Genomic DNA, 12,887 nt, shown 5'->3' on the forward strand with positions numbered 1-12,887 from the left:
ACAGCTACCGGCAAACTGTGAATGTGCAAAGAAGCTAGCCTTCGAGAAAGAGGTGAGAGAAGAGGGGGGGGGGGGAGAGAAAGAGAGAGAGAGAGAGAGAGAGAGAGAGAGAGAGAGAGAGAGAGAGAGAGAATGAGAATGAGAATATCATTCAGCTTTATAAAGGAAGATTCTAATACAGGCTATGAAGTAAGACAGTCACAAAAAGATAAATACATGAGGTACCCAGAGTCATCAAACTCAGAGAAAGAAAGTGGGGTGGTGGTTGTTGGGCACTGGGGAAAGGGAAAGGGAACATGGTGAGTTGTTTAATGAGATACAGTTTCAGATTTGCAAGATAGACAAGTTCTGGAGATGGATGGAGGTGATGCTTGTACAACAACATGAATAGACCTAAGGCACAGCATTTCATATTTCCATGTTGTTCCAGTAGCAAATTTTAAATGTGCATTTGACCACAAAAAAAAGAGAAATAAATCTGGAAAAACCTTCCAGAGCTTATGACTGGAGTGAGAAGCAACACTGCCCTCATGTTTTCCCACAGAGACCCCCTTGATGAAAGTAAACCACCAGCTGAGGGTCCCCAGGCTCCCACTGTATGCACATGCCCGTCCCACAAGGAAATACATGGATGCCACAAGCAATTCACCATGCAGATGGTCATAAGAGTGCCACTCTGCCTCAGAGCACAGTGCATCTGAGGGGTGGGGGTATGAGGGAGGTAAGTAAGGCTTGTCACAAAAGACGAAGCCAGCTGGGAAGGTGGCCTCAGAGAAGGACTCATCCTCTCTACCAGCAGGATTACCCTGGGCAGAACAGGGGTCACTAACACCTATTTCTCTTTGGCCAGGTAGAGGGAAAGTTTGGCCTGAAGGTCATGGCCTTGCCCAAGGTAGCCTATGTAACCCTACTAATGTCTGAGCCTCCCTGATCTTCCCCTCCCAGTCCTCCTCTAGAGCCCAACGTGAACAAAAAGCCACCTGTATACCTTATCTCTTATGAGGCTCATGATCTTCCACCTCTTCCAACATACAAGTCGAGAGCCACCAGGCCGCTCCCTGTGCCTTCTTGTGACATCTAGCTTCCTTCTCGGCATTCAGGCCCCTGTGGCTAGGGCCCATTCCCCTAAGCAAACAAGGGAAAATACAGCCTGGGCTAGCCAGAGCTCTGAACCAGCCCTAGACCAGGAGATCTTGGCTGCTCCTAATCCAAAGATTCTAGGGAGGAGGCATGGCATCTCCCATCCCCATCCCCATGACTATGACCCTTTCAAATCCTTTCCATCTGGCACTCTCCCTTGAATCTATGTTGTTTATACATTGGTCTCTCCTATTCACTCCCTTTATGTAAGTGATAGGATCAACCTATGACCTGAACCCCATGTTCAGCACCTCTTCTTCCCTTGCCTTCTCCCAAGTCCTCTCAGCCCTGATTCCATCCACAGAGCCCCTCCCCTTCTCTCACAATGATTGCCTAAACTTGCCATTTCTACTTCACTTCTCACTTGCTTTCTGGGTTTTTCTCCATTAAGCATCCATTCCCAACAAGCTAAGGGGACTAGCCCGACCCAACCCTACTCTTAGGTAGAGGTAGGGACTAATCAGACCATATTTCCCTCCAGTCTCTTACAGATATTTGCAGACCACAGTCCTGTCCTCTTAGTTGATTCTGGGATCCCTGGTGCTATAGGGAGAGAAAACTATCCCATCTGAGTTTGCGAGCAAACTCCTGGAAGTCCAGTTTGGAATATGACAGGCGCTTAGGAACTTATAGCCCTCAGGCATCACAGGGCTAAGGTACATCCTCCCCGACCCCACCCCCTGCATCCAGTGAATACACTTAAGGTGCCTTTCCCTCCACACCTCCCCACATCCTCTAGATTTCTTCCCACCTCCCCACAGTGCAAGATGACTCCCTCTTCCCCTTCCCCAAATGCATTAAAGTAAGCTTTCTTCCTTTTCCAGGCGGTCCCAAGTCACCCTCTCCCTTAGGGCCCTGCAACACTACCTGTGGCATTAAATAAATCTTGTGACCACAAAGAACAATCTCTGGCTCACTGTCCTGTATCTTATTCCAAGCCTTTCAAATGCTACCTGGCATTGTAACCAGGAGCTTTCTACACCTGTCACCTTTTTCCTTAGGGATAGCCTCATCCTAGATCACCCTGAGCTGGTGCACCCCAAAGCTAGGCAATGTTGACCACTCTTCAGCTACCAGCCCCAGGCTGAAAAGTCCCAGATTGCTATTTCTAGCCAAATCTTCTATCCTAATCTCTCACCTCAAATTCAACCTTGTTCATGATAAAATACCTCCAAGGCCCAAATGCTCTATTCCTCTTTTTCTCAGCCAGTGGCTCTGCTATCTACCCCAGCACCCAGCGTTAAGACCAGATAAGCCTGGATTCCCCACCTCCTGCCTCTTCTTCCCTACCTCCTGCCACCCGCTAGCTCCTGTCATTGTTCCCCACCTGCCCTGTGCAGTTCCACCATTCCCCACTCCTGTCCTTCAGTTCAGACCCTTTTCCAACATGCACACCCTCCCTGAGGCTCACACTTGCCACTCTCCACACCAGTCCACTCTGCATGCAGCAGCTTGGGCTGTTCCTCCAAACACTGACCTGAACGTGAGTCTCTCCTACACTTGGGTGGCCCCAATCTTTAGGTAAAGTTCCTACCCCCCAGAATTTGTTCTCCTCTTTTACCCTACACTATCTATTTTCCCACCCACACCTTTAAGGCTCCTGCAGTCCGGGCTGCAGCTATATCAAACTACATGACCTCCCCAAAGAGAGTTAATGTACCTACCTCCTGGCTTTGTACCTGCTGCATCCACTGGTGACTTCTCCAACCCATCCCCACCCAGCCAGCACTTCTTCCCTCTCTAATCAAGGTTTGCCCTTTCATGAAGCCTCATGCTGAAGGGTGACACTAGCTGGCCCTTCACTTCTTCAGGGATCCCTGCAGAAGTCTATAGCATGGATGCTCATAACATTTGTCTGCTATGACTAAAGGCTCCCAAGGGAAGAATCAGATCTTTTTACTATTTATTTATTTATTTATTTATTTATTTATTTATATTTTGGCATTTGTAGTTCTAGAACACAATGTCAAAGGTTTTCACAGGCCTTCAAAAACACTTGCTGGGAAAACAGATTTCTGGGTGGAGTGTGGATGGCTTTTTTTGAAGAACCTTTTGTGTCCCTCACCCACCCATTATATAAAGATTTCCCTCTATCCCCACTCAGCAAATTGGGCCCAGATCAGGCTTCATGAGCACTTTCTTACAACCCTCAATAGATAATCCTTACGCTTCTGGAAGGTTCTTGAGGCACAAAGTAAGCTATTTTCCATTAAGGTTTAATTCTGATTTCTCCAACTAGACTCATCATTCTAAGAGCAGAGGCTGATTCTTCTTGAGTACCAGCTGTCATATTATTGGAAGGTAGTATGCAAGTTTCCAGGGGTGAAAAGCAAACATTATTCCTACCCAGCTGTAAAGCTTACCAACCACAACAATAACCAGCTCAGCAAGATATCCCTAATAGTGCAACAGTGGTACTTTTATCTTTGAGAAAATAACAGCTGTCTAATTGGACTTAAGGCCTGCTCAATAGGAAGCAATTCATGCCTGGTACAATAAACCTAGCCAAATACTCATGGTCAGAGTGGTCATAGACCCTAAAGGAGAACCTACTACTTCCATTTCCCTAAGCCAATGTAATTTCTAATTATTCTAAATACTGATCCTTATACCCATAGATAAGTGTAGGTCTCACCCCTCATCAAAGAACCTTCTTTTTGCAATAGATAGGGACTATTATGAGGAGCCACAACTGGTCAAAATGCAGAGAATAAGTGACTATGGGGTGTCTAGCACCAATTGATACATTTATAATGCAACCTGTACACCTAAGCCTCAGGGAATATCACAGAAGAAGAGGCAGAAATACGTAAGAGCTAGACGCCCAGGATGCCTACTGCTAGATAGTGTCTTCCAAACAAGACAGAGTAGCTGCACACATGAAATCTCAACTGTATGGTTGTATAAATAAAACCAGCATGATGCCATCCCAGTTGGCAGGCTAACATGGATGGGGGGAATTTCACCCCTAGATGAAGCACTCGGGCAATCAATGGCTTCTGACAGAAAATCAGTTTTCTCCTGGGATGAGCTCCCCGACAGGTTATCCAATCCCAAGTGGTCAGCCCTAAACACATGTACCACTAAATAGACTAGCACCACTAAATAGACTCAGTAGGTTACATACATATATATATATATATATATATAAATATATATATATATAATCTTTGAGCAAAGTTCTGTTCCTCAGTTATCCTCTCTTGCTCCCCCCTCAACCAAATTACTTCTTCCCAACTCCCCCTCAAATTTTCTTTTTTCTTTAACAATAATAATTAAAGGAGATAAGAAATTGAAAAGGAATGGGAGGAGTGGGAGGGGAGAAAGGGAGGGTAGAAATAATGTAAATACAGTACTCATGTATGAAACTCTAAAAAAAAAATTAAAATTTTAAATTAAAAAAGAGCAGGAGTTGATCCTCCTTTGTGGGACTTGCATGTACCAAAGATCTTGGGAAGGGTGGTCATGAGTGGTCCCATCACTGAGCAGATCCAGACTTGAACGTCACAGTAGGTAGAATCAAGAGAAACACTCTCCCATCCACTGCACCTGCTCTCAGGATCACAGCTGTGTGCCCCATCCCCCAAGCCAGCTGCCTCCTCAGGAGATGAGGATACCCCACCTGCTTCCAGACTCCTCATGAAGAAATCTGAACCCATCAATGTCAGGACCCACACTGGACTCACCATGTTCATGACAGTGAGGATGAATCTCTGAGCAGCCTCTGCCCCGTGGTACTGCACCATGTCAGCATCGGCCACCACCAGGGTCTCCACTGTGTGCTCATTGGTGAGCCTGATGGCATTCCTTCGCTCCCTCCAGTCCCGCGATGCCTTGCCCTTCCGAAGCTTCTCTTCTAGAAAATGATGGAGACATTTGTGCAGTTCTCAACTTACTGATTTATGAAAGCACACCGTGAAAAGCTTTCCATTGAGCAGAGAATGTTCAACCTCAACTTACCAATGTATGTAGATTTCCATGGTCACATGGGATAGCCTGAGTTCCCCAGTCAGGGATGATTCCATATGGGAAGCAGGAAAGAGTTTGGAAGGCCAGACAACAAATGGGGCTCTCCCTGTTCACACTCACAGCGAAGGAAATACCTGAGGCTAAAGTCAGGGAACAGGAACCTGCTCCTCAGAGCAATGACAGACCTAGATAAAAGGTATTCCCCTTCCCCTAGTGACATCTGGAACCAAAGAAATAGGTTGGGATGAGGCCAGGATGTTTCCTGTGGGGCTAGTATTCCAGCAACTGTGTCCAAAGTTAAGAAGTTGGAGCCATAAACACTGAAAGGCATAAAAAAATTATTGAAAAAGAAATACAAAATAACGGGAAATGGGCAACAGGTCCCAACCTTAGCCAAGGAACTGATTACTGTGGGGTGAGAGAGAGTTGATCTTTAAGAGTGACTGTAGATAGGCTGACTATACTCCAGTGAATGAACTTGTACTGAGGGACATCTGGGTACAAACGCTTGACTGGATAGGCTTTACTATATATAACAGAATTCATGAACTCTCATGTATGGGAGGCTGAGGATAGGGGAGGGAGTCTAAACTTGATTAATATCTATGATATGAAATACACAATGAAATCAATAAAATATATACATAGAAAAGGAAAAGCATAGTAAGGAAAAAAAAAAAAAAACATGACACATACCCAGACTAAGATGTCAGCTTACATTTTTTTCAAAGCAGGAAGGGGTAACTGGTGAACTGCTGACTTTTTAGATGAGTCATTTCTCCATCAGATCTTACTTTTACAAAGAGTTCTTATCGTCACTTATGGCACCCAAATCTGACAGTTGAGGGCTGCTGAATGAGGGCTGAAATTGTCTTTGCATATGGAAACACCTCTGACCAACGTGGCAGGTGGGTATGAATGGAATGTACTTTGGGAATCCAAATGTGAATAGCAAGGCAGTTCTTTGATACTTATTATTTCCAACTTAGGAGCAACCTACATGGAAAGGCCTCTACTACACTGTCCATGTAGTCAAACACCATCTACATGTGCCCAATGACCTATCATTCCAGAAGCAATAAGAGATACTATGAATACTGAAACAGTAATGCTGCTCAATGTAATCTATACTCTTAAGAAACTGGGAAGCAGTGGAAATATCCAAATGTAGAGAAAGCTAGCAATGGTAAGAGGGATATAGCCATGAAAATCCTATCTGGGACGATTCAGTAACACAGACAGAGCTACAGACCTGTATATATGGTTAGGTCCCAATTTTGCAAAAACACAATATGAGCAAGTACTTTCTGGGATATAAATAAATAAATGACAGAGAAAGAATTAAAATGTTAATGGTGGGTGATAAGTGGCATTTATTTTCCTTTCTTCCCCAGTATTTTCCAAATTTATACAATGAACAAATAGTACTTTATTATTTATTTATTTATTTATTTAAAGAAATCTCTGAGTTTGAGAAAATACAGAAGTCACTTTTAAACTCTAAACAAAACAGAAGGAAAAGGGAAGTATAATACATCACCTGATTTATCATAAAATTGCAAAATGTAAGACATGAACATCTCCCTACCCCAAAGAATGGCCCAGTTCCAGCCATTCTTCTGAGCTTCACAGAGGAACGAGGAAGGACAAAGGGAGAGATCTAGGATGGCAGCACCTTTGTACACGGGCAGAATGAACAAGACCCCTAGCTGAAAAATCTCCAGACACTTACCCACACTCAACAACACTAGGAAGACAGAATAAAGATGATGTTCACTTTCTGGTCTCCCTGTGCTTGCCAGGGCCTCATGGCTTGGATATGAGCAACTTGTCTCATCTGGAATTTGTAAAGAGCCACCTTGTTTTATTTTAAAACAGCAGACTTGAGCTTGTACTTTCTCCAAGTACAAACTTTGCTGGAAACCTGCACAGCCCTACTCCCAGGTGAACAGCTACAACTCACACAGTCGCCTCAGCTCTTCTCCGTGTCAGACTTTAAAATTCAGCTCCTAGCATCACCAACCTGTATTCTCACCTGTAGCTGCTCCCACTGGCTCTTCACACCTTTTTTTACACCTTGTCATAGTACAGAAAGAGATGCATTTTTAGTGTAGCCTAGAAGATGCATTCATTTGTTGCTCCAATAGCCTGAGAGACCTGAATGCCAAGAAAGTAGCCTGCCCCTCCAGACAAAAGCAGCAGATGCCTTCGGGACAGTTAACATCATGATCCTCCATTGGGTATCAGTCTTCCAAGTCTACCCACTAGAAATCACAAGACTTGTTTCTCTCCCCATAATGGATCTGACGGAATTAATGTAACATGATGCAATGTGCTGGATGTGGTGGCCTTGGCTTGTAAGCCTAACTCCTTGGGAGTCTGAGATAGGAGGATTGCTTGCACTCAGGTGTTCAGGACCAACCTGGGCAACACAGCAAGACCCTGTCTCTAAACAAAATCCAGAAGCAGGAAAAGCTGTGCATGAACATGGGCCCTGGGAGTACTAAGAAGCAGATAAAGTGCAATGAAGACATAAAGGGTCGCCTAAATGTTATATTTTACAATATTCCAATAATGATTTGTTCCAAAAGTTTGAGGATTGTTAAAAATGCTGAGAAAATGCATAAATGGGGGCTCAAAACATGGCTCAGATGGTAACAGGACTGCTGTGCAAGTATGAGACCTGAGTTCAAATCCTACAAACCCATATTAAAAGCTGGCCACGGTCACATGTGTGCCTGTAACTCCAGCACTATGGGAAGAGGGAGAGGAGGGACAGGAGAATTGCTGGGACTTGATGACCATCAGCCTGGCTCCAGGTTCAGTGAGAGATCCTGTCTCAATGGGGTAAGAAAGTGATAGAGCAGGATACCCAATGTCGTCCTCTAGCCTCTGCATATACATATAGGCACTTGTACCCCCATACATATATACCATGCTCTCACACGTGCACATACTAATACTTTGTGGTCAATGTAGTTACTAGTTTTGTTCTTGGCAAATACAAAAATCTCAATTATGAATTATGGAATAGATACTCCTTTAGTTTAAAAACCACAGTATTCAGGCTGTGGGTGTGCTCAGGCTCAGTAGTAGAAGGTTTGTCTGACATGCTTGAAGCCCTGGGTTCAAGCAGAGAGAGAAAGAGAAAGACAGACAGAAACAGAGAAAATTTAAGAACTTTCTGGAAAAATATATAGATAAAAGGGTATTTGATGTGAAATTCTTCCTTGAGTTCCTCTACCTCCTGCTACACAAGACCCTCCTGTCCCTGATTTCACTAATGCCATTTTCAGGGATGGCCTCAATGTGCTCTTTGTGCCCAGGCACAGGAAAAGTATGCCTTTTCCCATTACAGAAGCAGATCAGAGGGCAGAGAAAGCAGTGTGGAAGAAATAGAGGCAGATTCCCAATAGCAATGGGTAACCTCAAGTGACTAGGAGAGGGAACTGAAGTCAGGGCTGCAAAGGCCAGTGGCACTGCAAGGAAACGCATTTCTGAGTCCAACATAGCCACAGTTAACTAAAGAAAGACATTTAACTTGATATCAGCCTTTCCCACATCAGCATTCCAAGGACAGGAACAAGAACACATCCTTACTGTGGGACATGGGACAGTGGTCAGTCAAAGCCCTGAGCACCACAACCAGACATTGTCTGAGCCACAGCAACTCTAGATTTTCTCCAGCTCATTTGAGAGCAAGGAGAAGGAATTCCAGCAGAACCCTAATAGCAATATGGTAAGCTACAAAGAATTCACCTGAATTCAGAGGAAGACCACCTGTCCCTTAGTCTCACCTCACAGCAACATAGAGTTGGAGACTGTACTGACCCAGGCAAATCAGTGCCAGCAGGTGGACTGCTAGACAAGAGACATAGGGGCACGGAGGAAGAAGACCCTGAGTGAACCTCCTTATGTTTTGACCACTTTGCATGTAAGATTTAAGGTGACTTATAGCACTCATTGTCATTTAGACCCTCCCTCGTGCCTTCTCTACTATATCTGACTGAAATCCTCTGAAACCATGAACCAAAATAAATCTCACTGAGGCCTCCTCCTGGTGCCTCAAAGGTACCACTGGTTATGTGCCTTTCATCTCCCAGCCTCTTTCTCTGTACTCCACTCTGATGCTGTGACAAAACACTGCCAGAGAGGAAATTTTGCCTGTATTTTGAGTCACTAACAGATGCCAATCAGCGAGGTGCTAGTGTTGGAAATGTCCAACATAAGCCACAGATGTGCTAGCCCAGCACTCCTGCATCGCACAACCCAGGACCTCATCTTTCACTTCATAGTCAAGATAAGCACTGGAGAGGGGGTCATGGGCCAGGCAGGGGACCAGCAGCAGTACCCTGGTGTGGTGTAAAAGTCTGCACACACATTGCTTACATGCACAGTGCTCTCAATAAAAATGCCAGCTCCAAAAACCATTTTTAAACCAAAGCAGGGAGCCTGTTTATAGAAAACTACCCTTTTAACTAGAAATGATAACCCCACATATGCAACTGAACTCCCAGCCAGGTAAAGTTCCTGGCAGCTGAATAATTCCAACATCCTTGAAAAATAATAGCTTTTTCTCTCGCTCTTTTTTTTTTTTTTTTTTTTTTTTTTTTTTCAAAAGGGGGGTCTTCCTGTAGCCCCAGCTGTCCTGGAACTCACTATGTAGACCAGGCTGTTCTCCAAGTATGAATTCTTTAAATAACTTCTCCAAGGCCAAGTCATTTTATAAAAGGCATCTTTTTTCATGTAAAGGGCTGCACCACAGGACCTTCCCAGTCATGCTCAGAGTCACAGATACACTGGGCAGTGAAACCACTACCTACAAGCAAAATCAGAAGATATTCAGTGAACAAACATTTATCAAAGATCTACATGCACTAGGCACTGCCGTGGTGTTGGTAACCACCAGGAAGGAACAGATATTAACCAAATAAACAACAAAATAAATAGAAATTTTATATAAACAGGACAAGTGCTAGTAAGAAGCAGCAGACAGTGCTAGGAGATAATATAAGGGAATAGGTTAGTATAAGCAAACCCCAGTTTAAATCGAGGCATATCAGTCAGCTTTCCATTGCCATAGTGATGCTCAAGGCAACAGACATTATAAAAAGAAAAGCTTTATTTTATTTAGCTCACAATTTCAAAGATTCAGTTCTGGTGAGGGTGGCAGATGGTGACACATCATGATGGGAACACATGTGGATCTGTCACTTCTCAAAGCAGAGAAGAAGAGAGAAGATGGGTGGGGAGTCCCACAATCCCTTTTTGGTTCTGCCCAAATAGACTTAAGACCTCCCACTAGGCCACAGCTTCAAGAAGCTCCATGCTCTCCCCAAAGTACAGCCCTGAGGACCAACCCCCTTCAATTACAATGACACCTTATGGCCACTGATCACAGAATATTCAAATCTCAGCAAAGAGATTCAAAGGAGGATTCCCAAGCAAGTGGCACATGGGTCAAGATCAAGGATAGGTAAGAGTTAACCAGTGAAGATGCAAGTGAGGTTGTTGGGATTGTAACAGTGAAGAATAGAATCGACCTGACCTTGTCTCTTCCCTGTAGGGTTAATCCAGTGGAGCAGGTCAGGGAGCTGGCTAGCAGACTACCCCTAGGAAAGCAGGTTCACCTTAAGACAATGTATTTTTTCTTCCCAGAATTCCCACCCCCTAGTGCAGTCCCTATGAGTTGCCAAGAGGGTGGGCTGGGTCTGTCCACCTTCTGAGTCCTCACTCAGTGACAGTTCCTTTTTCTTCTCAGCTGTCTTTTTCTTTAGGATGCCGACCAGAGCCTAAGCATGAAACATCTTAACACTTTTCTAAAGCTCTGCTCTCCACCATGTGGCTGGCCTTTGTGCCAATATCACAAATGGCATGCCTTTTCTCTCCTCCTCTTCTCCATTCTCTTCCCCCAGAGCAGGTCTGAGATTTACAGCTTGGCTGCACAGGGTTTTTTATTTAAAATGCTAATAAATTGTTCTCAAGCTTCTGTTTGAATTTATTCTTAATTATTTTTATTAGTGAGACTAAGTACCCCAAGAGGGGACCCTGATTTTCCCATATCATCTGGTAGTTTGGGTCAGTCTCCAAGAATTCTGTTAACACTTTTTTTCCTGCCTTTTAATTCTTTAATCAGCAGAGAAAATAAACCCATTCCTGCATCCCTAGACAGCCTTAGAAACAGCATTTGCAGAGGCCTCAGGAAGAGAAAGGGGCATGGCATATTCTACAAACTGCAAGGAAACAAGAGCAAGAGAAGCTGAGCAACAGGCAGGAGCAAACAGGAAGGGTTGGATGTAATATGCCATGTACCTTCCTCTGTACTTCAGGAGCAAGATGCTTAACCCAGGTAAGTTTGCTTTCTGGAGGCTAGATGTTGATGAAGGTGTCCCTTTGAGGGCTGTGAAGGAAAGATCTGCTCCAGGTATCTCTCCTTAACTTATAGATGTCTTCTCTCCATGTATCTCCATATTCATATTCTCTGTCTCTGTGTGTCTCTGTCTCTCTGTCTCTGTCTCTGTCTCTGTCTCTCTCTCTCTCTCTCTCTCTCTCTGTTAGCTGTTGTGTGTGTGTGTGTACGCTCCTGTGAGAGTTTGGGCAAGCTCATACCACACTATAGTGCAAGTGTGGAGGACAAAGGCAGCCCCAGATGTCAGTCCTCGGCTTCCACCTTCTTTGAGATGGGGTCTCTTGTCCACTGCTGTATTACAGCACCAGGCTAGCTGACCCACAGACTTCCAGGAATTCTCCTGCTTCCACCTCACACATCTCTATAGGAGTTCTGAGATCACAGGTGTGTGCTACAATATCAGCTTCATATGGTTTCTGTCTTGTGCAGCAAGCACTTTCCCCACTGAGCCATCTCCACAGCCCCCGAATTCCCTTTTCTTATGACACCAGTCATATTTGATTAAACCTACCATCAGATCCTCTCTTTTACTTCTTTATAGAAAAATCCTAACTGCAAAGACAGTTACATTCTGGAGATACCAGGGGTTAGGTCTTCAACGTACAAATACAGGACCCACAGGTAACAAGTGATAGCTGATACCCACTGTCTTTCCCCTCTTAAGAAGCTCGGACAGGGTAGGTCGCCTTCACACTCCACCCAGCCAGGACAATGTGCAGAGTCCCCACATGACAATCACCTCAGAAACCCTCACAGATGCAACTGGAAATTTCAGAAACAAAACAAAGTAAACACACCAATGTTGAGAATTATCATTTTGTTTTTCTCCCACCCCTTTTCAGTGTAGTCCTTGACTGAAAGATTAACTTAGGCTACTGGAGCTTGACAGTTTTATCTTCTAAGCTGATGGAAGAGGTAGGAAAAATAGAACATTCCACAAACATACAGCTTGGGGGAAGAAATTAATTAATGTGTTCATGTTTCAACCAGAGCAAGACAGGACAAACAAAAGCCTGCAGAGTAATCCACCAGGTCTCTGCACCTGGACTCCCCTGTGGAGACCCTGGGCATTGTTGCTTTTAACAGATGGCCTTTCATCTTTGACAAGTACAAAAATCTTCAGACAGCTCAGGAATTCCTCCACCTCTGCACAGGGCCAGCAGTTCATTGGCTAGTAACCTAAACTATTGGACCTCACTGCTTCAACCCCAAATTCAACTAAAACTGAAGGCTCTGCCCTCCATACTCTCCCAACCATTCCCCAGCTCCTACACAGTACATCCCCTGTGGGGTCCCTTGGTCCCCTCCCCAGGCTGTTGGGATCTGGGGATACAAGCAGCCCTTGTCCCCCATCTTCCCCCCTACTTAG

At 44.5% G+C, this 12,887-nt stretch overlaps 1 protein-coding gene across 2 annotated transcripts in view; it reads right to left on the reverse strand.

The window, feature by feature from the left end:
• Positions 1 to 12,887, reverse strand: part of Adamts17 (ADAM metallopeptidase with thrombospondin type 1 motif 17) — a 396,140-nt gene that overhangs the window by 335,328 nt on the left and 47,925 nt on the right. For both annotated transcript variants that reach the window (XM_008849526.2, XM_029554310.1), the window contains exon 4: positions 4,827 to 4,996. In XM_008849526.2, the coding sequence (XP_008847748.1) occupies positions 4,827 to 4,996 (170 nt within the window). The remainder of the gene's footprint in view (positions 1 to 4,826; positions 4,997 to 12,887) is intronic.

This window comes from Nannospalax galili, unplaced genomic scaffold (assembly GCF_000622305.1).
Source record: "Nannospalax galili isolate Female #2095 unplaced genomic scaffold, S.galili_v1.0 scaffold124, whole genome shotgun sequence".
In the NCBI taxonomy this organism is placed as follows: domain Eukaryota; kingdom Metazoa; phylum Chordata; class Mammalia; order Rodentia; family Spalacidae; genus Nannospalax; species Nannospalax galili.